At 44.9% G+C, this 26,668-nt stretch overlaps 1 protein-coding gene across 3 annotated transcripts in view; it reads left to right on the top strand.

Moving 5' to 3' along the window:
* The window catches only part of LOC140467976 (sterile alpha motif domain-containing protein 1-like), a 61,646-nt gene that overhangs the window by 8,928 nt on the left and 26,050 nt on the right, over positions 1 to 26,668 (top strand). For all 3 annotated transcript variants that reach the window (XM_072564076.1, XM_072564075.1, XM_072564077.1), the window contains exons 2-4: positions 4,944 to 5,391; positions 9,167 to 9,252; positions 9,897 to 9,957. In XM_072564076.1, the coding sequence (XP_072420177.1) occupies positions 4,944 to 5,391; positions 9,167 to 9,252; positions 9,897 to 9,957 (595 nt within the window). The remainder of the gene's footprint in view (positions 1 to 4,943; positions 5,392 to 9,166; positions 9,253 to 9,896; positions 9,958 to 26,668) is intronic.

Genomic DNA, 26,668 nt, shown 5'->3' with positions numbered 1-26,668 from the left:
AGTTCAACTAACTAGCTAGATCCCCATAGATAGTGTCTATTTTTAGCTAACTAAAGATTAGTGCCAGACAATGCTCGCTAGTAACGGAAGGCTGTATCTAACTAAAGATTTGACTTCAAATAGCCCACTAGTATCTGCAAGAATCTATCGAAGTCTTTGACAAACTATTAACTAACCAGTAATCCTACTATCACAGGAACGTTGGTACAAATACTCTGTGGTAGAATTTAAATTCAACTAATGAATTTGGAATGTAAAGGACTGGTAACCATTATGGAGACTTTATGTAGCAATTGTTGTAAAAACCCATTTGGTTCACTCAGAGTTGGGCATTTGCCATGTTTATCTGGATCTCTGGTACATGTGACTCCAGATCCCCATGAGTGTGCCATCCGAAATGGCCTAGAAGCCAATGAAGGAAGGACACCAGTGACTCCATCCACATCTGACGAAAGAATTTTTTAAAAAATATGCTTGTCCAATGAAAGATATTCCATTCAGTCCCCACCATTGAAGCAGAATAAGACTCTGTCTGCAAACTGGCATCCTTGTCTCTGTCTCTGAGTTGAGCTTATGATGAAATCACCACAAAGACTGAAAGAAATGTGGATGCTGGAAATCAGAAACCGAAACTGCTGCAAAATCTCAGCAGCTCGAGCAGCACCTGTGAAGAGAAATCAGAATTAATCTTTTGGGTCTGGTAATCCTTCCTCTGATCACTGGACCCAAAATGTTAACTCTTTTTGATTTCTCTGTGTGTGCTGCCAGATTAGCTGAGCATTTCCAGCAATTTGTTTTTGTTCCATCACAAAGACTGTCCTTTTCACTTGTGTGTCATTGCAGTTTGATACTCCACCTCAGCTTTCCTCCTGTTGAAACTCTTTCATGCTATTTTTAGCCTTCAATGTGTTTTATTCAAATTGTTTTCTTGCCAGCCTGCTATCCTGCACCCTTCATAAACTTGAACTCTCCCAAATCTCTCCTCTTTGCCCTTGCTTTCACTAAGTTCCATCCACTGGTTGTCCCTTTGCACAGCAACCAGCATTGGCTTCAGGCCATCAACGTCTTGTTTTTAAAATGCTCATCCTTGTTATCAAATGCCTTCCTAGCCTGGACTTTCACTGCCTTCGTAACTTTAGCCAAACACAACCCTCTTAGACACCATATCTTGATGGTGGCTGTATCTCAGGCTTTGAAATTGCTGCCCTAAGATCATCTTTCCCTTTCCTTCCTCCTTTTATGACTGTTCCTAAAACTGACCTGTTTCATCAAGCTTTTTGTCACGTGTTCCAGTATCATCATGTGTGGTTTGGTGTTGAATTTTGTTTGCTGATTGATTCCATGAAGCCTCATGATGTGTCCATCTAGTAAGACAATAAATTTGTCTGTCCCCTCAAGTGGATGTGGAAGTAACCAAAGACACTATTGCTCACCAAAGAGACCTAGGTTCATATTGCCTTGAAAGTTGAATTGTGGGTAGACAGGATACTGAAGGTGGTGTGTGGTACACTTGCCTTTATTGGCCGGTGCATTGAGTATTGCAGTTGGGATGTCATGCTCTGGTTGTGCAGAACATTGGTTAGGCCACTTTTGAAATATTGCATTCAATTGTGGTCTCCCTGTTGCAGAAAAGATGTTATGAAACTTAAAAGGGCTCAGAAAATATTTACTAGCATGTTGCAGAAGTTGGAGAGTTTAAGCTATAGGAAGAGGCTGAATAGGTTGGGGCTAGTTTCCCTGGAAGGTCAGAGACTGAGGGATGACCTTTTTTGAGGTTTCTAAAATCATGAGCGTGGATAAGGTAAATAGACATGTCTTTTTTTCCTCCAGGTAGGGGAACCCAAAACTAGTGGTCATGGGTTTAAGGTGAGGGGAAAGATTTAAAAGTGACCTGAGGGGCAACTTTTTCACGCAGAAGGTGGTGCATGTATGGAATGAGCTGCCAGAGGAAGTGGTGGAGGCTGGTACAATTGCAACATTTTAAAAGTTATCTGGATGGGTTTATGAATAAGAAGGTTTTAGAAGGATATGGGCCAAATGCTGGCCCGAATGGGACTAGATTAATTTAGAATATCTGGTCAGTACGGATGAATTGGACTGAAAGGTCTGTAGAAGAGGAGGGAAGTTAGACATACTTGACTTCAAATATTAAATTTGGCTCTTCTTTGGATTACTGGATTCGAAACATTAACTCTTTCGTTCTCCACAGAAGCCACCAGACCTGAGTTTCTCCAGTGCTTCCAGCTTTTATTTCAGGTCACCAGCATCTGCAATTTTTTTCTTTAATAGTGATTGGCTGGCAATGAGAAAAGTGATGTTTAACTAAGTTTGGATCAATTTGTTGTCAGTGGTCAGCTAAATTTTGTAAAGAAATCCTTCTCTGTATGAATGCAGTAACTATTGGCTATTCAAGCCTGTTTTAAGCCTGGAGTTTAAATCATGGCTATCTTTTATCTATCTACCTTCGTTGGGTTCACCACCTTACCCAATAAAACTGTATCTATCTACATCTGGAAATTTTCACTTGAGGCTCACTCAACCCGGTCCTTCACCATCACTGCCCAAGCAGGATTTTAGGAGAAAGAGTTCCAGAGTTCCATGATCCTTTGTAGGCAGAGAGCAGATGAACACAAACGAACTGATGGTCTGAAGTGCATATGCTTTAATGCGAGGAGTATAGTGGATAAGGCAGATGAACTTAGGGCTTGGATTGATGCCTCGGAGTATGATGTTATTGCAATCACAGAGACTTGGTTGAAGGGCATGATGCATGATTGGCAACTAAATGTTCCAGGATGTAGATGCTTCAGACAGGACAGGGAGGGAAGCAAAGGGCGGGGAAGAAGTGTGGGGGGAGGAGTTGCATTGCTGGTCAGGGATAATATTATGGCTGTGCTAAAGGAGGACACTATGGAGGGCTTGTGCAGTGAGGCATTATGGATGGAGCTGAGAAATAAGGGTGTAGTTAGTGTTGGGGCTGTACTACAGGCCTCCCAACAATGAATGCAAAGTAGAAGAACAAATAGAGAGAATGGGTGAGATTCTCAATGATTACTTTGCATCAGTGTTCATGGTGGAAAGGGATATGATGAATGTTGAGATTAGAGATAGAAGTTTGTTTAGTCTGGACCTTGTTGACATAGAGGGAGAATATGTTAGGTAGACTAAAGGATATTAAGGTGGACAAATCCCCAGGACTGGATGCGATCTATCATAAGTTGCTGAAGGAGGTGAGAGGAAATAGCTGAGGCCCTGACATATCTTTGTAGCATCCTTAAATACAGGTGAAGTGCTGGAGGACTGGAGAGTTGCGCATGTTGTCCCCCTTTTCAAGAAGTGTAGTAGGGATATTCCAGGTAAATACAGACCGGTAAGCCTGATATCAGTGGTGGGAAAGCTGCTGGAGAAGGTACTGAGGGATAGGATCTCTTTCCATTTGGAAGAGAATAGGCTTATCAGTGATAGGCAACATGGTTTTGTGTGGGCGAGATCGTGCCTTACCAACTTAATAAATGATTTTTGAGGAAATGACCAAGTTGATAGACCAAGGAAGGGCTGTAACTACATGGACTTTAGTAAGGTGTTTGATAAGGTTCCCCATGGTAAGCTAGTGGAGAAAGTGAAGTCACATGATGTGCAGGGTGTTCTAGTAGGTGGATATAGAACTGGTTGAGCAACAAGAGACCATAGTAGTTGAAGGGAGTTTCTCGATGGAGGAAAGGTGACCAGTGGTGTTCTACAGGGATCAGTGCTGGGGCCACTGTTGTTTGTGATATATCTAAATGATCTGGAAGAGGGCATTGGTTTTATCAGTTAGGTTTGCAGATGATACAAAGATTGGTGGAGTAGCGGAAAGCATAGGGGATTGTCAAAGAATACAGGAGAATATAGACTGGGGGGTTGGGCAGAGAAGTAGCAGATGGAGTTCAATCCAGGCAAATGTGAGGTGATGCATTTTGGAAGATCTAATTCTAGAGTGAACTATACTGTAAACAGAAGAGCCTTGGAAAAAGTTGATGGGCAGAGAGATCTGGGAGTTCAGGTACCCTGAAGGTTGCTGCACAGGTGGATGGAGTGGTCAAGAAGGCTTGCCTTCATCGAATGGGATCTTGAATATAAGAGCTGGAAGGTCATGTTAAAATTGTACAAGACACTGATTCAGCCACATTTAGAATACTGTGTACAGTTCTGGTCACCACATTACTTTAAAGGATGTGGGTGCAGAGAAGGTTTAAGAGGATGGAAGGTGCTAGCTACGAAAAGAGGTTGAGGAAGTTAGGATTGTTTTCATTCGAAAAAAAGGAGATTGAGGGGGGACCTGATTGAGGTCTATAAAAATCATGAAGGGTATAGACCGGGTGGATAGAGACAAGCTTTTTCCCAGGGTCAGGGATTCAATAATGAGAGGTCACATGTTCAAAGTGAGAGGCAAAATGTTTAAGGGGGATACATGCAGCAAGTACTTGACACAGGGTAGTAGGTGTCTGGAACGTATTGCCAGCAGAGGTGGTAGAGACCGGCACGGTAAATTCATTTAAGGTGCGTCTAGACAGATGCGTGAGTAGGGGGGGGAGCAGGGGGATACAGATGTTTAGGAATTGGGCGATAAGTTTAGACTGGGGAATTGGATCCGCACAGGCTTGGAGGGCCGAAGTGCTTGTTCCTAAGCTGTAAATGTTCTTTGTATGACAAGTGCTTGTTGACATACCCTCTTAGACTCTAATTTTAGCACTTATATCCTCTTATTCTGGACTCCCATTAGAGGAAATCATTTCACCCATCCGCCTTGTCAAATCCTTCAATCCTCTCTCTACCTCCAATTTAAATTACTCTTTAATTATTAGTCACTGAACCCACACCGGCTATTCAGTGACAGGCATTGAAGAGTGAATTGGGTGTCCTCACTGAATCCTCTGAGTGCTTGTTGCTTTGTATCTTAACAGAAGACCAGGAGATCAAAAGAAGCTGATTTGACAGATGAAGGGACCGATGACGATGCTTCCGTGGAGGATCAGGAACTCTGGGACCAAGCTTTTGATGGTCCCAACATGGAACAGTCTATTGCTGACTCTGTGAGCGAAGACCATAATACCAAAGAGACTCCTGACAAATTGCCTCAAGGTTGTCCCACTGAAGAGATTGCTGAGGAATTGTCCACTGGCAAACTGGCTGAAACCTCTTTGGATGTGGAGCGGAGCCCTTCGTATCATCCCACCATTGAGTGCAAGGATGTTATTGATGCTGAGATGATGCTCAATGCTGAGGATCTCAAGACTATGCAAGAGCGACTCTCTTCAGATGATGCCAGAGATACTGTCTCTTCTGAAGAGCCAGCTGCTATACAGGAGGACTACAGTGAAGAACGCTCCCAAGAAACTTGCACTATTCGAGGTAACTTGGGCTTAACGTTGTTCAGATGTAATATAACAATGCAATCTCTGAGTAAGAGGCAGACCACTTGGATTTTGAAGTTTGCATTACAGGTAGAAAGGGTGGTTAGCATGCTTGCCTTCATTGCTCAGATGCTTCAGTATAGGAGGGCCATTCCTGATGAAGGGCTGATGAAGCACTGCTCTAATCTTGACTCTGCCTCAGAGGAATTGGGATGTCATATTGAGGTTGTACAGGACATTGGATGAGGCCTTTTCTGGAGTTGTCTCCAATTTTGGTTGCCCTCTTAAGCTGGAGAGGGTTCAGAGGAGATGTTATCTGGAATGGAAGGTTTGAGTTATCGACAGAGGCTTTTTATTTTGCTGCTGAAGTGTAAGAGGTTGAGGAGTGACCTCATAAAGGTTTATAAAATCATGTGGAGTATAGATAAGATGAATAGCAATGGTCCTTTCCCTCGGATAGGGAGTTCAAAACTAGGGGGCATTTTTTTTTAAGGTGAGTGGAGAATTTTTTTTTTAAAAGTCATCGGCAATATTTAGTGGATTGACTGTGGAATGAACTTCCAGAGGAAGTGGTGGATCCAGTGCAGTTACAACATTTAAAAGATATTTGGGCAAGTACATGACTAAGAAATGTTTGGAGGGATATGGGCCAAGCCGAAGCTGGTGGGATGATGGCTGGTGTGGACTGGTTAGATTGAAAGGTTTGTTTCTGTGCTCTGACTAGATATGAGACTAACTTCACTCTGTGTGCTTCACTGGGCTGTGCAGCCTCAGTCACTGAATACTTTTAAGATTCAAAGTATATCAATTTCAAATATTAAAAATATCAAGAGAGCGGAGGGAAAGATTTGAAGTGGAAGATTCTGCATGATCTCATTGAAAGGTAGAGCAGGCTTGTAGGGCTAAATGGCCTACTCCTCCTAATTCTTAGGTCTTGAACCCAGCTCAACCTCATAGAAAGTTAAAATCCATTCCACAACTAGCGAATTCCATTTGAAGGTTAATACCAATATGCAAAGAGCAGGGACATGAGTTATGTTGGGTAAGGCCCTCTCAAATCTGAAGTGACGACATTCCCATTCCCACACTGGATCATGCTGGACTGGAATGTCCTGAGGTTGCTCGGAGTCAGTTATGGCTTTGTCTCAAAAATTAAAACCTATGTATTTATAGATTTTTATGAATAATGTATGTGTTCTAAATACTGTCTGTACAGTGTTTGCAGGAAAAAAAACCTAAACATTGGAATTTTGAAATTTCTCTAACTTCTCTACAGTTGCAAAAAACCAAAAGTATTTCCTACTTCTGTTGGTAACCTAATAATGTTCATTGTGAGGCACCAAGAGAGTCTGTCAACAGAATGGACCCCCATTATACTTTGGCAGAAGGATGTCGGACAGTGGTCTTTTCCCACTGTGCCTTGGCAGTAGCTGCCCCAAGCTTTAGTACATAGCCCTGAATCTTGGAATGTGCCAGTCTGCAAAACTCTGTTGGGGTCAACTCCTTGCTCTACAAGACCAAGTTTTGGGCAGATCAAAGAACGTCTTTTACTGGGTTAATGGTCTTTCATGCCTACAGTGTGGAAACAGGCCACTTGGCCCAACAAGTCCACACTGACCCTCCGAAGAATAACCCACCCAGACCCATTTCCCTACCCTGTTACATTAGTGTGGCTTAGTGGTTCTGCGATTAGCACTGCACCAGGGAACCAGGTTCAATTCCAGCCTTGGGCGACTGTCTGGAGTTTGCACATTCTCCCTGTGTCTGCGTGGGTTTCCTCCGGGTGCTCCAGTTTCCTCCCACAGTCCAAAGATGTGCAGGTTAGGTGAATTGGCCACACTAAAATTGCCCATATAGTTTTCAGGAATGTGTAGGTCGCTGCATTAGTCAGGGGAAATCTATCTTGAATCATAGAATCCCTATAGTGTGGAAACAGGTTATTTGGCGCAACAAATCCACACCGACCTTCTAAAGAGTAACCTGCACTGACTGACTCCTTTAGACTACAATTCCCCTGACTAATGCACCTAACCTACACGTCCCTGAACACTATGGGCAATTTAGCATAGCCAATTTACCTAACCTGTACATCTTTTGACTATGGCGGGGGCGGGGGGGGAAAAACCAGAGCACCCAGAGGAAACCCATGTAGACACAGAATGTGCAAACTCCACAGTGCCTCCCCCGAGCCCCTCACAGGCTTGGTGTCTGTGCAAAATTTAAGCTGATTGCTGAACTTGAACTCTAACATACCTTATAGTAGGGGTTACAATAGCTAAAGGCAGGATGGCCGGCAAAGTGAGTTAGTGCTGTCAAGCTTCGAAAAACCAGACAGGTTTTATTTTTAAATAACAGAACAAAGTTTACACCCTGTTGTTAAATCGGCTGTTTGGCTTACAACCTCCTAAACCCCAATTTCAGGTCAAGCTTTTAAATGAGTGAATTAACAGCAGATTGGATAGGTCAGGAACTCATTGATTCCAGACCCACGTGCCTCCACTGGGAAATACATTTGAAGTTCAGATTAATTATCCAGGAGTGTAGGGTAATTTCTCAGAACAACCTTTTGAGTTTTAAGGTCATTACTGAGGTTTTACAATCTTTATTATGTGACCTAGCAAGCTTAAAGAACTCTTGTCACCTGCTGCTGTTTGCTGTTTCTTATGAGAATGCTGCCCATTTTCCTGGCTGACGGCTTATCCCTTAAACAATAGTAAAACAGACTAGCTGTTGCCATTTGAGAGACCTTGTATGTAAATTGACTGCTGTTTGCCCTGTAACTTAATACATTTCAATCAAGTGCTGACTATGTAAAATAGTTTGTGGCATCCTGAGGTCAGGGGGTGGCAGAGTGGCTCAGTAGTTAGCACTGCTGCCTCACAGTGCCAGTGATCTGGGTTTGATTCCACCCTCCAGCAACGTTTTTAAAAAATGGCACAACACCAGGTTCTAATCAAACCGGTTTATTTGGAAGCACTAGCTTTCGGAGCACTGTTCCTTTTATCAGGGGACCATGACCCTCCAGCAACACTCCATGTGGAGATTGCACATTCTCTCCCAGTGTCTGTGTGGGTTTCTTCCAGGTGATCCAGTTTCCTCCCACTTTTCAAAGATGTGCAGATTAACCATAGGAAGTGCAGGGTTACAGGGCTAGGGTAGAGGTTTGGGTCTGGTTGAGATGCTCCATAGAGGGTCGAATGACTTCTTTCCATACTGTTGGGATTCTACATAGTTTCCCTCCCAGCCCTGCTCCTTACTGATCTGAAACTATATTGCTGAAGTCCATGTGCCATAGGGACACTGGGCTATTAAGAATGAAATTCTAGGATCTTGGCCTAGCAATACTGAAAAAAAAACTCAACTCCACACTATCACCTGAAGAGAAGCTAGGGATGGGAGATAAAATGATGCAACCCTTAACAATATTGGGGAAGGGGGAAACAATAGGATTTGTGGGAGAAGGTTAATGTGGGCTGAATGACCTGTCAATCTGGAAGTATTCTAACTCTCTAACCACCTCCTTACAAAATGAAGGGCAACAGTGTTCTGTGGAACTCCCCTGGAAGTTTTGAACAAAAGCGCTACGGTCCAAAGAATAAGATCCACCCTCCTCCCTCGCAGGCCTGAGCAGTCGAGATTTGATTCATTTCGTGTGTTCCTGACTGACCTTCCTGTGCCTGGAAACACGTGTTGCCACGTTTCAACACTTGGTTGTGCTGTAAACCCAAGGGTCCACATTCTGCATCTTACGTTTGTTTTCTTTCACGTCACAGGGGAATCCGAACTTGAGCCTGTGCCAAGTGAACAACTGAGACCTGAGCTCTCTGATTCCGGTGAGGGGTCACAGCAGATGGAGGATGTGAGTACTGGTTCACTGATTTGTGATTCACTTGTCGCTTGGCTGGGAATGAATGGTGGTGTCTTTCCACTATCTCCTATAATTCTGCTTACCCCTGTCCACCCATGGGAGACGGTTCACTAAATGAGATGGACGTTTGGGCAAAGCACTGGATGGAACTGTTTGAGAGGGAGTTGAGGGAATATATGGCATAGATGGAGAGATGGATCAGGTGGATAGAGCACAGGAGGGAGATGTGAATGGTACAGGTGTTCCAGTGGATGGAAGTTTCAGGGAGGTGGGAGACGAAGGCATGGAAGTTTTGTGCGGAGGTGAATGTGGGTGACTAGGTGCTGGTGAGGCACGAGAACCCATCGTTCCTTTCCTCTGAAACATGATCATTCCCCCTCTGTCTGCCTCTTCCAAAGTGGCCTTGATTTTTGCCTCCCCTCTCAAGAATTCCCAACCTGTAGATGGCCTTTGAGTCCAAAGAGGGTAGGGTCAGACTGTAGACACCGAAGGGGATTGAAGTCAGGTTAGTGGATGGGAAATAGCCACAGGTGTCAGAGGTCGGGTCCATGTGAGTATCTAAGGAAACAAGATCAGCTCCCTCTGTGCAGTGATGGTGCTAAGCTGCTATGACACATTTCTCCTCCTTTTTTCAGAGACACCACAATGAATGTGACCAACTGACCTGCCAGCAGGGAGTAGCCAAAATGACTGAAGGTAGGAATTGTTCCACTCCATATCCGTTAACCTGACCTTTGGTGAAACACTTTAACATTTGCTTTGCACCCTAATGTGGAACTCCGTGGATATCAGTCAGTTCCTCCACTAAATCTCCAATATTCCAAGGGGTGCCTTTCCATGCTTCCCCACTGATCCAAAAGGATGACTTCCTCCTGACCAGTGTTCCCATTGGTCATTGGTTTGTTTGGGAACTTAGAATCAAAGAATTCCTACAGAGTTGAAACAAGCCAACCCTCTGCAGCTCATTCTATACTACCCTGACCCTTAAACCCCGCATTTCCCAAGGCCAATCCATTTAATCTACACGTGCCTGGGCAATTTGGCATAGCCAATCCACCGAACCTGCACACCCTTGGATTGTGGGAGGAAGCTGGAGCACCTGGAGTAAACCCATGCAGACACTAGGAGAATGTCTGCACAGACAATCCTCCAAGGCTGGAATAGAATCAGTGCCTGGTGCAGTGAGGCAAAGTTTAGATTAGATTAGATTAGAGTGGAAACAGGCCCTTCGGCCCAACAAGTCCACACCGCCCTGCCGAAGCGTAACCCACCCATACCCCTACATCTACCCCTTACCTAACACTATGGGCAATTTAGCATGGCCAATTCACCTGGCCTGCACATCTTTGGACTGTGGGAGGAAACCGGAGGAAACCCACGCAGACACTGGGAGAACGTGCAAACTCCACACAGTCAGTCGCCTGAGGCGGGAATTGAACCCGGGTCTCAGGCGCTGTGAGGCAGCAGTGCTAACCACTGTGCCACCATGCCACCCACTGATTTTATAATTTCTGAAGATTTTGGAGAAGGATTAGGCTCTTTGGCCTTTTGAATCCACCACACTATTTTAAAAGCTTAGCTGATCTGATTGGGGTCTTAACTGTACTATTCTCTCTGAACCACCACCTTGTAACCCTTGGCTGCCTATCTATTAAAAATTAACCCAACTCGACCTTGAATATACTCAATGACCCACTGGTCCCTCTAGTTTCTCACAAAGAGAATCCCACAGGCTAACAACCCTCTAAAAGAAGACATTTTTCTCCTCTGTTTATCTTATTCTTAAACTGCGTTCCCTTGCTCTAGTCACCAAGAAGATACATCTTCCATCTCAGAAGCAATCCAGTTCACTCAATCTTCGCAATTTCAGTAAAATTGCACCTCATAACTCCAATGGGTGCAGCCTCAAAGGTTTAATCCTGCTTATCTCGGGTTGAGTCAAGTGAACTTTCTGAGAACTGCAGTCTTTCAACTAAGAAGGCCAAAACTCTACTCTATCCTCCTAGACACAGTGTTACCAAGGCCCTGTACAGCTACAATAAACTTTCTTACCTTTTTTATATTCCATTCCTCTTGTAATAAACAACATTGTGAAGGCCATCAGAATCAGTTATGTGTCTGCAGATTTAACTTTTGAGATTCATTTTCCATGACACCAGGATTTTCTGTACCTCACTTCTTCAGCCAATCTCCTTCTAAAGGACATCTTACTTTTCTGTTCTTCCTGCCAAAGTTGACAAGTTCACGTTTTCCTACCATATACTCTCATCTGCCAGATTCTTCATTTAGGCTAGCATGAGAATGGGAACTCCTGAAGGGGTGGGCCTGAGACCATTCCCTTTGATCTATCACAGTTTTAAACATTGGAGACCAGAGATGTCCCAACATTAAGACTCCTGAGGCCATCGACTTCATAAAAGGCCTTAAGTTGTTTTAAAATAGTGATGGAAAAGGATAGACCAGATCTAAAAGTTGAAGTTCTAATTTGGAGAAAGGCCAATTTTGACGGTATTAGGCAAGAACTTTTAAAAGCTGATTGGAGGCAGATGTTCGCAGGTAAAGGGACAGCTGGAAAATGGGAAGCCTTCAGAAATGAGGTAACAAGAATCCAGAGAAAGTATATTCCTGTCAGGGTGAAAGAGAAGGCTGTTAGGTATAGGGAATGCTGGATGACTAAAGAAATTGAGGGTTTGGTTAAGAAAAAGGAAGTATATGTCAGGCACAGACAGGATAGATCGAGTGAATCCTTAGAAGAATATAAAGGAAGTAGGAGTATACTTGAGAGGGAAATCAGGAGGGCAAAATGGGGACATGAGATAGCTTTGGCAAATTTGGAAACAGACCCTTCGGTGCAATCCGTCCATTTGGATGCAGAACTGGCTCAAAGGTCGAAGACAGAGGGTGGTGGTGGTGGAGGAGGGTTGTTTTTCAGACTGGGGGCCTGTGACCAGTGGAGTGCCACAAGGATCAGTGCTGGGTCCTCTACTTTGTCATTTACATAAATGATTTGGATGAGAGCATAAGAGGTACAGTTAGTAAGTTTGCAAATGACACCAACATTGGAGGTGTAGTGGACAGCGAAGAGGGTTACCTCAGATTACAACAGGATCTTGACCACATGGGCCAATGGGCTGAGAAGTGGCAGCTGGACTTCTACACTAGAGAATGTTGCTGAACAAAGAGACCTTGGAGTGCAGGTTCATAGCTCCTTGAAAGTGGAGTCGCAAGAAGATAGGATAGTGAAGGCGGTGTTTGGTATGCTTTCGTTCATTAGTCAGAGCATTGAGTACAGGAGTTGGGAGGTCATGTTGCGGCTGTACAGGACATTGGTTAGGCCACTGTTGGAATATTGCGTGCAATTCTGGTCTCCTTCCTATCAGAAAGATGTTGTGAAACTTGAAAGGGTTCAGAAAAGATTTTCAAGGATGCTGCCTGGGTTGGAGGATCTGAGCTATAAGGAGAGGCTGAACAGGCTGGGGCTGTTTTCCCTGGAGTGTTGGAGGCTGAGGAGTGACCTTATAGAGGTTTACAAAATTGAGGGGCATGGATAGGATAAATAGGCAAAGTCTTTTCCCTGGGGTGGGGGAACTCCAGAACTAGAGGGCATAGGTTTAGGGTGAGAGGGGAAAGATATAAAAAAGACCTAAGGGGCAACTTTTTCACGCAGAAGGTGGTACATGTATTGAATGAGCTGCCAGGGGATGTGGTGGAGGCTGGTACAATTGCAACTTTTGAGGCATTTGGATGGGTATGTGAATAGGAAGGGTTTGGAGGGATATGGGCCGGGTGCTGGCAGGTGGGACGGATTGCACCGAAGGGTCTGTTTCCATGCTGTACATCTCTGACTCTGACTTTGTCTCACTATATTTTTGAAACTGATCTAGATCAGTTATGTTAGATTTTCAAAGTATTGTGTGTTGCTTACTGGTCTGTTCAATACCAAGCTGAACACTATAGGCAAAGCCCAAGTAGCTGAGGCAAGAAGTAACTGATGACACTACATGCTCAGTTGCTACTCAAACACTGGAAATTATGGAATATAAATAAACATAGGAACGTGACTCCTTCCATTGCCTTCTTCTGTATATGGACATGTCAATGAATCTTACCCTCTTTAAGGATAATCGAGTAACCAAGAATAATGTAATCCTGCGTTCCTGTGATGCATACATACCCCAGCCAGGCCAAATATTGTTGCTATTGGCTGTACTGTGCAGGAAGGACTTCTTCAAACTTAAGATCTATCTCTTGATGCAGTTGTTGATCCAGTTACTGGCCATGACCAGTTTTGAAGTACATGAATAGGAAAGGTTTGGTCCAAATGCAGGTACATGGGTCTAGTTTAGTTTAGGATCATAGTTGGCATGGACTGGTTGGACTGAAAGGTCTGTTTCCATGCTGTGACTGTATGACTCTGGTAAAAACAATGACTGCAGATGCTGGAAACCAGATTCTGGATTAGTGGTGCTGGAAGAGCACAGCAGTTCAGGCAGCATCCGAGGAGCAGTAAAATCGATGTTTCGGGCAAAAGCCCTTCATCAGGAATACAGGCAGAGAGTCTGAAGGGATAAGTGAGAGGAGGGTGGGGGTGCAGAGAAAGTAGCATGGAGTACAATAGGTGAGTGAGGGAGAGGATGAAGGTGATAGGTCGGGGGGGGGTGGAGTGGATAGTTGGAAAAGAAGATAGGCAGGTCGGAGTGCTGAGCTGGAAGTTGGGAACTGCGGTGAGGTGGGGGAAGGAAAAATGAGGAAACTGGTGAAGTCTACATTGATGCCCTGGGGTTGAAATGTTCCTAGGCGGAAGATGAGGCGTTCTTCCTTCAGGTGTCTGGTGGTGAGGGAGTGGCGGTGAAGGAGGCCCAGGACCTCCATCTCCTCGGCAGAGTGGGAGGGGGAGTTGAAATGTTGGGCCACAGGGTGGTGTGGTTGATTGGTGCGGGTGTCCCAGAGATGTTCCCTAAAGCGCTCTGGGGAGACTGGACACCTCCTAGCAATGTAGAGGAGACAGCATTGGGAGCAACTGATTCAATAAATGATATTGGTGGATGTGCAGGTAAAACTTTGGATTTGGAAGGCCCCTTTAGGGCCATGGATGGAGGTGAGGGAGGAGGTGTGGGTACAGGTTTTGCAATTCCTGTGGTGGCAGGGGAAGGTGCCAGGGTGGGTTGAAGGGGGGGGCGTGGACCTGACCAGGTAGTCACTGAGGGAACGGTCTTCGCAGAAAGCGGAAAGGGTTGGGGAGGGAAATATATCCCTGGTGGTGGGGTGTGGAGGTGGCTGAAATGTCAGTGGATGATTTGGTTTATGCGAAGGTTGGTAGGGTGGAAGGTGAGCACCAGGGGCGTTCTGTCCTTGTTACGGTTGGAGGGGTGGGGTCTGAGGGCAGAAGTGCAGGATGTGGATGAGATGCGTTGGAGGGCATCTTTAACCACGTGGGAAGGGAAATTGCGGTCTCTAAAGAAGGAAGCCATCTGGTGTGTTCTGTGGTGGAACTGGCCCTCCTGGGAGCAGATACGGTGGAGGAATTGGGAATACGGGATGGCATTTTTTGCAGGAGGTGGGGTGGGAAGAGGTGACTCTGACCTCTGTCTGTGTCTCTCTGACCGAGAGACAGGACAAGATCTGGGATTTTGGGCCAGTGACTGTGAAAGAACAAAATATATTTCCAAGTTAGCATGATGTAAAGCTAAGGGGGATTTTTCTCCCATGTTTCTATTGTCCTTCCCATTCTAGACAGAGGTAGTGTGCTTGGAAATGTTTTTATCAAAGGAACCTTAGCATCTTTCTACAGTACATCTTGAAGATGGTATAAAGATTCCAGATTTCTACCATTTTTGTGTAGAGGTATTGCAAATTTAATTTGTAATTCTATTCAATTTTTAAACACTGCCCCTAATTTTAGACACCCAACCAGCAAAAATAATTTATCTCCGTCTACCATTGTTTGTTTTTTTTTCCCTTGTCTCCATCACTACTTTTCCCAATTCTTGCTTGTTCTCGATCCTTCCACTAAGGGGATTAATTTTTTCCCTAATCACATTGTCCAGACCCCTCATGATTTTGAACAGCAAGAAAATCTTTTTTTCTTATTTCAAAGAAAACTGTCACAATTTTATCCGAGTCACTGAAGTTCTTCATCCCTAGAACCATTCTCAGGAGTCTTTCTACACTGTACGGTAATGCCATTGTCATCCTTCCCGGTATGGCACTGAACTGAATACAGTTCTCCAAACCTGTGTTCCTTTGGTATTCCATACCCTTAATAATAGAGCCTGGGATTCTGTTTACTTTAACTACACTCTCTAACTGTCCTGCCATCTTCAGTGATTTATGCACACTGTAGAATTGTGTAACCTTTACCTACTGTTTCACTTTGTTTATTGCCGAGCAGGTAATGAGGAAGGCTAATAGAATTTTGGCTTTTATTTCAAGGGGTGTGAAGTATAAGAGTAGGGAAGTCTTGCAGCAACGGTACAAGGTGCTGGTGAGACCAGATTGGGAGTACTGTGAGCAGTTTTTGTCCCCCTTGTTTGAGGACTAGATTAGATTAGACTACACAGTGTGGAAACAGGCCCTTCGGTCCAACAAGTCCACACTGACCCTCCGAAGAGCAACCCACCCAGACCCATTCCCCCACATTTACCCCTTCACCTATCACTACGGGCAATTTAGCATGGCCAATTCACCTAAGCTGCACATTCTTTGACTGTGGGAGCATACTGGAACACCCGGAGGAAACCCACGTGGACACTGGGAGAACGTGCAAACTCCACACAGACAATTGCCTGAGGCAGGGATTGAACCCAGATCTCTAGCGCTGTGAGGCAGCAGTGCTATCCACTGCACTACTGTGCTGCCCACTAAAGGAAAGGTATCACTTCATTGGAGGAAGTTCAGAGAAGATTCACTGGGATGATCCCTGGAATGAGGGATTGTATTATGAGCAAAGGCTATTGGGACTGCACTCGAGTTTAGAAGAAATGAGAGATGATCTCATGGGAACATATAGGATTCTATGGGTAGCATGGTGGCTCAGTGATTAGCACTGCTAGCTCACAGTGCCAAGGACCAATTCCATCCTTATGTGACTGTCTGTCTGTGGGGAGTTTGCATGTTCTGACCATGTTTTGGTGGGTTTCCTCTGGGTGTTCTGGTTTCCTCTCAGTCCAGGGATGTGCGGGTTAAGTGCATTGGACATGGGAAATTCAGGATTACAGGGATAGTGTAGGGAGATGGGTGTGGTTGGGATGCTCTTCGGAGGGTCATGGACTGGTCTCCATGGGCTGAATGGTCTGCTCCCAAACTATAAGAAATTTTGATTTTCTTTAAGGGGCTTGACAAGGTAAATGCTGAGGATGTTTCCCCTCGGTCTAGGACCAGAGGGCACAGTCTTAGAATCAAGGGGAATCATAGAGATGTACAGTACGGAAACTGATCCTTCAGTCCAACTTGTCCATGCTGACCAGATATCCCAACCCAATCTAGTCCCACCTGCCAGCACCTGGTCCATAACCCTCCAAACCTTTCCTATTCATAAACCCATCCAGATGCCTTTTAAATGCTGCAATTGTACCAGCCTCCACCACTTCCTCTGGCAGCTCATTCCATACACGTACCACCCTCTGTGTGAAAAGGTTGCTGCTTAGGTCTCTTGTATCTTTCCTAAACATATGTCCTCTAGTTCTGGACTTCCCCCACCCCAAGGAAAAGACTTTGTCTATTTATCCTATCCGTGTCCCTCATAATTTTGTAAACCTCTATAAGGTCACCCCTCAACCTCTGACGCTCCCCATAGCTCAGATAGACCAATGGGCTGAGGAGTGGCAAATGGAATTTAATTTAGATAAATGTGAGGTGCTGCATTTTGGGAAAGCAAATCTTAGCAGGACTTCTACACTAGGGAATGTTGCTGAACAAAGAGACCTTGGAGTGCAGGTTCATAGCTCCTTGAATGTGGAGTTGCAAGTAGATAGGATCGTGAAGGTGGCATTTAGTATGCTTTCCTTTATTGGTCAGCGTATTGAGTAGAGGAGTTGGGAGGTCATGTTGTGGCTGTACAGGACATTGGTTAGGCCACTGTTGGAATATTGTGTGCAATTCTGGTCTCCTTCCTATCAGAAAGATGTTGTGAAACTTGAAAGGGTTTAGAAAAGATTTACAACCATGTTGCCAGGGTTGGAGGATTTGAGCTATAGGGAGAGGTTGAATAGGCTAGGGCTGTTTTCCCTGGAGCGTCTGAGGCTGAGGTGTGACCTACACTGTGGCAGTCCCAGTCTATGTTTGGAAAGTTAAAATCCTCTCCCATAACCACCCTATTATTCTTACAGATAGCTGCGATCTTACAAATTTGTTTCTCAATTTCCCTCTGACTATTAGGGGGTCTATAATACAATCCCAGTAAGGTGATCATCACTTTCTTATTTCTCAGTTCCACCCAAATAACTTTCGCGGATGTATTTCTGGGAATATCCTCCCCAAGTACAGCTGTAATGCTATCCCTTATCAAAAATTCTACTCCCTGTCCACTCTTTCCTCCCTTTCTGTTCTTCCTATAGTATTTGTATCCTGGTTCATTAAGCTGCCAGTCCTGCCCATCCCTGAGCCACGTTTCTGTAATTGCTATGATATCCCAGTCCCATGTTCCTAACCATGCCCTGAGTTCATCTGCCTCCCCTGTTAGGCTTCTTGCATTGAAATAAATGCAGTTTAATTTGTCAGTCCTATCTCGTTCTCTGCTTTGTCCTTGACTGTTTGACTCGCTTTTTTGTTCTCAATTGTACCAGTCTGATTGAAATCTTTCCTCACTATCTGAGTCCCACCCACCCCTCACTAGTTTAAATCCCCTGAGCAGCTGTAGCAAATCTCCCTGCCAGTAGATTAATCCCCTTCCAATTTAGGTGCAATATGTCTTTGTACAGGCCACGTCTACCCTGAAACAGCTTTCAATGATCCAAAAATGTGAATCCTTTTCCTGTATGCCAGCTCCTCAGCCATGCATTCATCTGCTCTATTCTCCTACTCCAGCCTTCACTAGCTTGTAGCACCGTACATAACCCACATATTAAAACTCTCGAGGACCTCCTTTTTTAAATTCCTGCCTAAATCTTTATAATATCCCTTCAGAATCTCAACCATTTCCCTTCATTGTACACATTGGAACCAATGACCTCCTGATCCCTCTCTCCCTTGAGAACATTCTGCACCCTCTGAGACATTCTTGATCCTGGCACCAGGGAAGCAACACACCATTCTGATTTTTCGCTGTTGGCCACAGAAACATCGGTCTGTACCTCAGACTGGAGCGTCCCCTAACACAATCAATTGCTAGGAACCCGACGTACCCCTTGTTGCATTACAGCCAGTCTCAATATCAGAAACTTGGCCGTTTGTGCTACGTACCCCTGAGTATCCATCACCCCCTACATTTTCCAAAACAGACAGTTTAAGACTGAGATGACGAATTTCTTGAGGGTTGAGAGTTGGAACTCATTACCACAGAGCTATGGGGGCAGAGTTCTTGTGTATTTTTAAGGCTGAGATAGATCTTGATCGGGTTATGGGGAAAGAGGGAGGGAAGTGAACATGAGGAATGTCAGATCAGCCATAATGCTATTGAATATTGGAAAGCTGTATTTTCAACTGGACAGCTTACTCTTGTTTCTCTTTCTTATGGCCATGTTTTACAATGCTCTGCATCAAATTTCATTTGCCCTATTTTGTTTTTCACCCATTCCACTAACCTGTCTGTCATTTTGAAGTTCTAGACTTCTCACAGTCACAACAGTTCTATTTTTGTATCATCTGCAAATGTTGAAATACTCCCATGTCTGTCATTATACATAAGAAAATAGTGGAGGAACTCGCTTGACTTCAATGTGTTTTGATAGCCATTTTGGTTGTACAGAAGCTGAGTACGACTTGAAAATGGAGACTTTGAAGCTTTTCATCTTGTACCCATCAGGAGGTTTTATAAAATAACTTAAAGAATAAACAAACACTTATTTATACTACTGAGTAATATGTTGATTGGTTGGCATTGTTCATAGCAATGACATGAAGAATGCACCCAAAATTTAAACAAAGCTGTTAAAAATATTGTCAATCACTACTATTTACTGCATTCTCTGTAGCACTGCTACTAACCAGAGTCCACTTGCCAACCAATCAGCACTACCATCTCGTGCAGTATAAATGTTGGTTTGCCACTTGAATTTGTAGTCATGCAAAGCGTCCTGATGAATGCAATATAAAACGTTTTTAGAGTTTTTTTTTAAGCAATACTGCTCCGATATTGTTCCTTTGACCCAATCTGGGTCAAAGTCCTTGATGTACACTTGAACTGTTCTTTAGAAAGGTCACTAACAAAAACAGGGTGATCGTTCTCTATTCCAAAGCAGCAACCACTGTCCAGCTTGTGGCCAGCAGTTTTTGTGGAGATGAATGGAGCAACAAATTGGTTGTACATTCTCCTTGAGGATGGCCTGATCTTTCTTTTAAAAGAAGTAGTGGAGTGGATGAGAAATTTGCCTCTTTTAAATAGCCTTTTTCAGTCCAGAAGTAAGGAAAAAGTACGATCCTAAGGGTCACATCATGACATCCCTCAGAAACAGGTGGGACTTCAACTTAACCCCCCTGGCTCAGAAGTAGGGACACCTGGAGTCCTTTTAAAGCAATAATTTTCAGTATATGACTCGAAGTATAGAATGCAAATTGAAGGAGACTAAGTTGATGCTGGAGAATTGATTCACTTTTTGCCTCCATACTCTCCTCTGATTCACTAATGGAAGGAAATCTTTTGTCCTTCCCTAATCTGAGGTGAGGTGCTAGTTTTGGACTGGGGGTGGCACAAAGTCAGAGGTCACATCGTACCAATTTATACTATAAACAGGTTTATTTGAAATCACAAGCTTTTTGAGTGCTGCTCCCTTGTCAGGTGAAATCTGGTGGTGTTCTGTGATCTTTTACCTGATCTGGGCTATATGTGACTCCAGATCCATAGCAATTAGGGATGGGTAATAAATGTTGGCTTGGCTAGTGATACCAAGATGACATATTATCAAAAAGGTGTAATGTTAGGGTCTTTTTCTTCCTTTTTTCAGTGAGAATGTAATACTGGCTACAACCTTTGGGGAAGTGCTTGCTCCCTTGTTTGGAGGGAGCATCTACAGGCACTGAGGGGGCACGCATGCGCGCAAGGGCCCGCCGCGCTGTGTGCCGGGTAGCCAGGGAAGTGAGGGGAGGGGAAAGTAACGGTTGGGGGCGGTGTCCATTCCCCGGCTGCAAGCGGGGACGCACTGACGCCGGAGGGTGACCGGGCGCCATTCAGGTAAAGGTGAAATACCGGCGGTGGCCTGTCCGGGGTGGGGGGGTATTGTCAGCGCGGCTGCTGAGCGACCGGGAAGCGGCGGAGAGCCGGGAACGTGTTGAGGGTGGGTTCGTGATGGTTGACCGGCCCCTAACGGCGTGAGGGACTGCCCGGATGGCCAATTGGGGACGAGGGTTGTCTGATTGACAGCCCGTGCTCTAATCGGGTGGCAGATGGATTGATGGACAGCTCGGGTGGTCAATACGGATGGGCTGTCAGAACAAATGGCAGCCTCGGTGACCAAACAAGGTGGTGATCGGCTTGATGGGCAGTTCGAGAGACCAATCAATCCATGGGATGATGAATTAGTGAATATCCCGTACAACCAATGAAAGGGCGGGTTGTTGACTGACGGGCGGTAAAGTGTCGGTGGGCGGGGGAACGTGCCCCAATGTGGCGGGCATTTCCAGTAGGCGGGGTTAAATGCACCTGGAGTGTTGTGGGCATTGAATGTGTTGTTGGGGAAAGCACAGCAGGTCAGGCAGCATCTGAGGATCGGGAGCATCGACGTTTGGGGTATAAGCCCCTCCTGATGTTGATTCTACTGTTCCTTGAGTGCTGCCGTGCTTACACTCAGATCTCCAGTACCTCCAGCCCTCACTTTCTCCTCCATATTTGTTAATATCAGACTTAAACCAAAAAAATATCCTATGTACAGGAGTAAGCCAGTCAGTCCATCAAACCAGGTCAAACACTCCATACCTTTTTGCTCACCTAACCCCCCACATCATCATGTATGGCAATTGATTTTATATCCCAGAGTGTGGAAACAGGCCAACTGGCCCAACAAGTCCACACCGATCTCCAAAGAGTAAACCATCCAGACCCATTCCCTTTCCCTATTACTCTACATTTAACCTACACACCCCTGAACACTGAGCAATTTAGTGCGGCCAAGACCTGACCTGCACGTCTTTTGGACTGTGGAGGAAACTGGAGCACCCGGAGGAAACCCAAGCAGACGCTGGGACAATGCAGACTCCACACAGGCAGTTGCCCGATTGTTGGAATTAAACCCGGGTCTGTGGTGCTTTTGAGGCAGCAGCGCTAACCACTGAGCCACCATGCTGCTCTTGCACGTCACGTCAGATTCTTCAAATGCAAATTCTTTGGAGTAAGCATCCTACCCTCACTTGCTGAATTAGACCATAAGATGTGTAGAGCAAAAATAGGCCTTGAAGCCATTCAGGTCTGCTCTACCATTCATTTGAGATTAATGCTGATCTGATTATCCTTGATTCCATTTTCCTGCCTTACTTCCATAGACTTACTTTTAAATCAGTAAGTAGTCTATCTCAGCCTTAAATTTATCAAGGCCCCAGGCTCTGTAGCTCCCCTATGGTAAAGACTTCCATAAATTTATTGTTTAAGAGAAGACTTAAATGGGTGATCTCCTATGTTGAGAAGATGCCCTCTGGTCCTAGACATTTCCACAAAGGCAAATCAAGTCCCCTAAGTATCCTGAATTGCTTTTCCAGCAATTTGTGTTTTTGTTTGTCCCTAATAAGTTTAATAAGTTAAATGTCACAAATCATAGACTAAGTTTTAAAGTTAGATCACATAGGATTCAGGATGAGTTTGCCAATTGGACACACAATTGGCTTGACTGGGAGGGGACAGAGGGTGGTGTGGACGGTTGTTTCTCGAATTGGAGGCCGGTGACCAGTGAGATTCCATTGGGATCGGTACTTGGTCCACTTTTTTTTGTAATTTACATAAATGATTTGAATGAGAATAAAGAAGTCATGGTTAGTAAGTTTGCAGATGACGCCAAAGTTGGTGGGTATAGTAGACAGTGAAGATGGTTTTCTAAGAGTACAAAGTGAACTTGATCAATTTTATATTCACGGTCCCCATTTGCAAGTGCTTTTGGATACGTTATTTTGAATGACCAATTAGCTTGATTTGATTAGATTAGATTCCCTACAGTGTGGAAACAGGCCCTTCAAGTCCACACTAACCTGCCAAAGAGCCACCCACCAGACGCATTTCCCTACGTTTACCCCTGACTAATGCCCGTAACACTCTGTGCAATTTAGCATGGCCAATTCACCTAACCAGCACATCTTTGGACTGTGGGAGGAAGCCCACACAGACACTGGGAGAATGTGCAATCTCCACACACGGTTGTCTGAGGTGGGAATTGAGCCTGGGTCCCTGGCGCCGTGAGGCAGCAGCGCTAACTACTGAGCTACCATGCCACCTGGTAAACTTGATTTTTATTATTGTCACTTTTTTATTCATTCATGGGATGAGACCAGTGCTGGCTAGGCTGACCTTTATTGCCCATCCCTAATTGCCCAGAGGACAGTAAAGATTCAAACACGTTGCTATGGGTCTGAAGTCACTTGTAGGCCAGACCGGGTATGGATAGCCATTTCCTCCCTGAAAAAATATTAGTGAACCAGATGGGTTTTTCCAACAATCAACAACGGATTCACGATCATCATTAGACTTCTAATTCCAGATTTTAGAGTTCAAATTACACCATTTCCCATAGTGGGATTCGAACCTGGTCCCAAAAACATTACTTGGGTCTCTGGATTAACAGTCTAGCAATAATACTACTGTGCCATTGTTGTCACTTGCATTTGATCAATTGGGTCAATGGCCTGAGAAGTGGCAGGTGGAGTTTATTTTGGATAAATGAGAGAATTTGCATTTTAGTAACACAAACCAGGGCAGGTCTTATACAATTAATGGTAGTGTTGTAGAACAGAGTCCTATGGGTTCAGGTAATTCTTTGGAATTTGCATCATAGGTAGACAGGGTGTTTAAGAAGCATGCTTACCTCCATTGCTCAAACCTTTAAGTATAGGTGTTGGAATGTCATGATGAGATTGTACAGGGTGTTGGTGAGCCCACTTCCAGAGTACCATGTCCACTTCTGGTCTCCCAGGCAGGAGAGGGTTCAGAAAAGATTAATCAGGATGTTGGCAGGAATGCAGGGTTTGAGTTATAAAAGTAGTCTGGGACTTTTTCACTGTATGGGAAGTTGAGGTTTATAAGGGGGATAGATAAAGTGAAAACAAGGGTCTTTTTGCTAGGTTGGAGAGGTTCAAAACTAGCGGACATATTTTTAAAGTGAGTGGAGAAAGCTTTAAAGACATGAGGGTAGTTTGTTTTTACATAGTGGTTCATGTGTGAAATGAACTGCCAGAGGAAGTGATGGATGTTGCTGCAGGTGCAGCATTTAAAAGTACATCAATAGGAAAGATTTGATGGGGTATGGGCTATACACAGGCATGTAGGATTAGTTTGGTTTGGGAACATGGCCAGCATTGACTAGTTGGGCCAAAAGGTCTGTCTCTAGGCTGTATGACTGAGTCTCTCATCTGTGGAGAGACATTATTTTATAAAGTGCAATGTTGGTTCTGTCTCCACAAATGCATAAGAGTTTTGTACTGAAGAGACTGGCACTGGAGGTTGGTCATACATTATCCCTGACCTGTTCTGACTCCCTGTCATACACCGGAGCCCCAGAAGAAGCAAATAACACACTCAGCAGACTCCATTCCAAATTGAATAACCCTATGACTTCCAAAGCCAATTAGTTATTTAAAATTGCAATAGTCAATGTTTTACTGCACAAGTGTGGCAATTGGTTTCTGCACCGCACCATCCGTCCCCATGACAGCATGGTAATGATCAGCTTATCCTGGTTTTAGTTGAGTTGTTTAGTAGCTCGCCCACCTGGCTTAATCCGAGTCAGAAAGGTGCAGCTTCCGTCCTGTGACAGAGACGTGATCCATGCTCATGGAACTGGTGACGTATTGGGAAGCATTACATTGACCAAAGCGCAGATAAAGTACTTATCTTACCTTGCTAGGGTGCTTTAGAACAAGGACAGGAACAGGTCCTTTTGGCCCACAGTGTTGTGCTGAAAATGATGCAAAGTTAAACTAAACCCTTTTTCCTGCCCATGGTCCATATCCCTCCATTCCTTGCTTATTTGTGTTCTTATTAAAAAGGCTTATTAAATGTTCCTATCACATCTGCCCCTGTCACCACCACAGGCACCTACCACTCTGTTTTTTAAAAAAAAACTTGCCCCTGACATTTCATTTGAACTTTCCCCTCTTAAATGCACGTCCCTTAGTTTTTCCCCAGAGTTGAAAAACTATTCTGACTGTCAACCCTATCTATGCCGCTCATAATTTTATAAGCTTCTATCAGGTCTCCCCTCAGCTTCTGTCACTAGAGGTTAGACTTTCTAACCTCTCCTTTATAGTTCATACCCTCTAATCCAGGCAGCATCCTGGTGAGTGGTGTTCCACAAGGCTCTGTCCTTGGGCCTCTACTATTTGTAATTTTTATTAATGACTTGGATGAGGGGATTGATGGATGGGTCAGTAAGTTTGCAGACGACACAAAGGTTAGAGGTGTCGTTGACAATATAGAGGGCTGTTGTAGGGCTGCAGCGGGACATTGACAGGATGCAGAGATGGGCTGAGAGGTGGCAGATGGAGTTCAACCTGGAGAAATACGAGGTGATGCATTTTGGAAGGTCAAATTTGAAAGCTGAGTATAGGATTAAGGATAGGATTCTTGGCAGTGTGGAGGAACAGAGGGATCTTGGTGTGCAGGTACATAGATCCCTTAAAGTGGCCACCCAAGTGGACAGGGTTGTTAAGAAAGTATATGGTGTTTTCTCTTTCATTAACAGGGGGATTGAGTTTAAGAGTCGTGAGATCTTGTTGCAGCTCCATAAAACTTTGGTTAGACCGCACTTGGAATACTGCGTCCAGTTCTGGTCGCCCTATTATAGGAAAGATGTGGATGCTGTGGAGAGGGTTCAGAGGAGGTTTACCAGGATGCTGCCTGGACTGAGGTAAGGTGGGGGGAGGGGAAATGAGGGGAGAGAGAGGAAAGTGAAGTTGAAACCATGACCAGATCAACCACAATCTCATCAAATGACCTACTCCTGCTCCAAAGTTCGATGTTCTTATCAGACCCCTCAAACATCTTGCAGCCTCCTCCATTTTCCTCCCCCTTCCCTTGGCCACCTCCTTGCAACCCAAAGCAGCCTCTGACCTTCCCAAATCACCCTACAATAGCCCCACCTGTTTTGACTGACACTCCTACCTGGGAGAAAGTGAGGACTGCAGATGTTGGCGAGTCAAAGTCATAAAGTGTGGTGCTGGAAAAGCACAGTAGGTCAGGCAGCATCTGAGGAGCAGGAGAGTCAACGTTTTGTGCAAAGCCCTTCAGGAATGTGGAAGGGGACTCAGATAAAAAGGGGAGTAGGGCTAGGGGTAGGTAGGTGGGCCAGCAGTAGCTGGATGCAGGTGGGAGGTGATTGTGATGGCTCGGTGGGGAGGTTGCAGAGGGGAGATGGTAAGGAAGAGGGACAGGTAGGACGGGTCAAGAGGGCGATGCTGAATTGGAGGGTTAGATCTGGGATGAGGTGGGGGGGGTGGAGGATTTTAAAACTGGTGAAGTCAATTTTTGATGCCTTGTGGTTGTAGGATCCTGAGGCATTCTTCCTCCCATTGGCAGATGGCTTTGATTTGAAGATGGAAGCGGCCTGTGTCCTTGGGGCAGTTGAAGTGGTTGGCCATAGGGTAGTGGGGTTGTACTCCTTCCTGGGACCAGCAGATGGAACTCCTCGTGGCCCTGTCCAGCGGCAGCTCTGTGACCTCAGTCTGCCTCTTATACGCAGACACCTCTCCATAAATTCCCAGATTCCACTCTGTGTAAACTTCTAGACTGTTTGGTACGCTGCAAGCTCTCCGTTCCCCAATCCAGCTCTAGCGCCTCCAGGAACCTCCGTTCCCAGCCTCCAAATAAAGGCGCTGACACACCTGATGACTTCTGTGATGCCTTTCCTCAGTGCGCCTCCAGTTGCAGGTCGTTCCTCTCTGATTTGCTGTTAATAGGCTCAGCAGCAAGTTCAGGAGCAAAGCAGCTTGTGACTCCTCACTGCTTCTTCCATTTGACGTACAAGGGTAGTGTTTCTTTGGTGTGTGAATTTTCCCAAGCAGTTTGGTGCTTGCAGGAGCCAATTCCCTGTAATTGGCTGGATTTAAATTCCACTTTAAG

This window comes from Chiloscyllium punctatum, chromosome 46, assembly GCF_047496795.1.
Source record: "Chiloscyllium punctatum isolate Juve2018m chromosome 46, sChiPun1.3, whole genome shotgun sequence".
NCBI classification, from domain to species: domain Eukaryota; kingdom Metazoa; phylum Chordata; class Chondrichthyes; order Orectolobiformes; family Hemiscylliidae; genus Chiloscyllium; species Chiloscyllium punctatum.
Note: the sequence above shows the minus strand (reverse complement) of the source record. Positions and strands in the feature narration are given on the sequence as shown.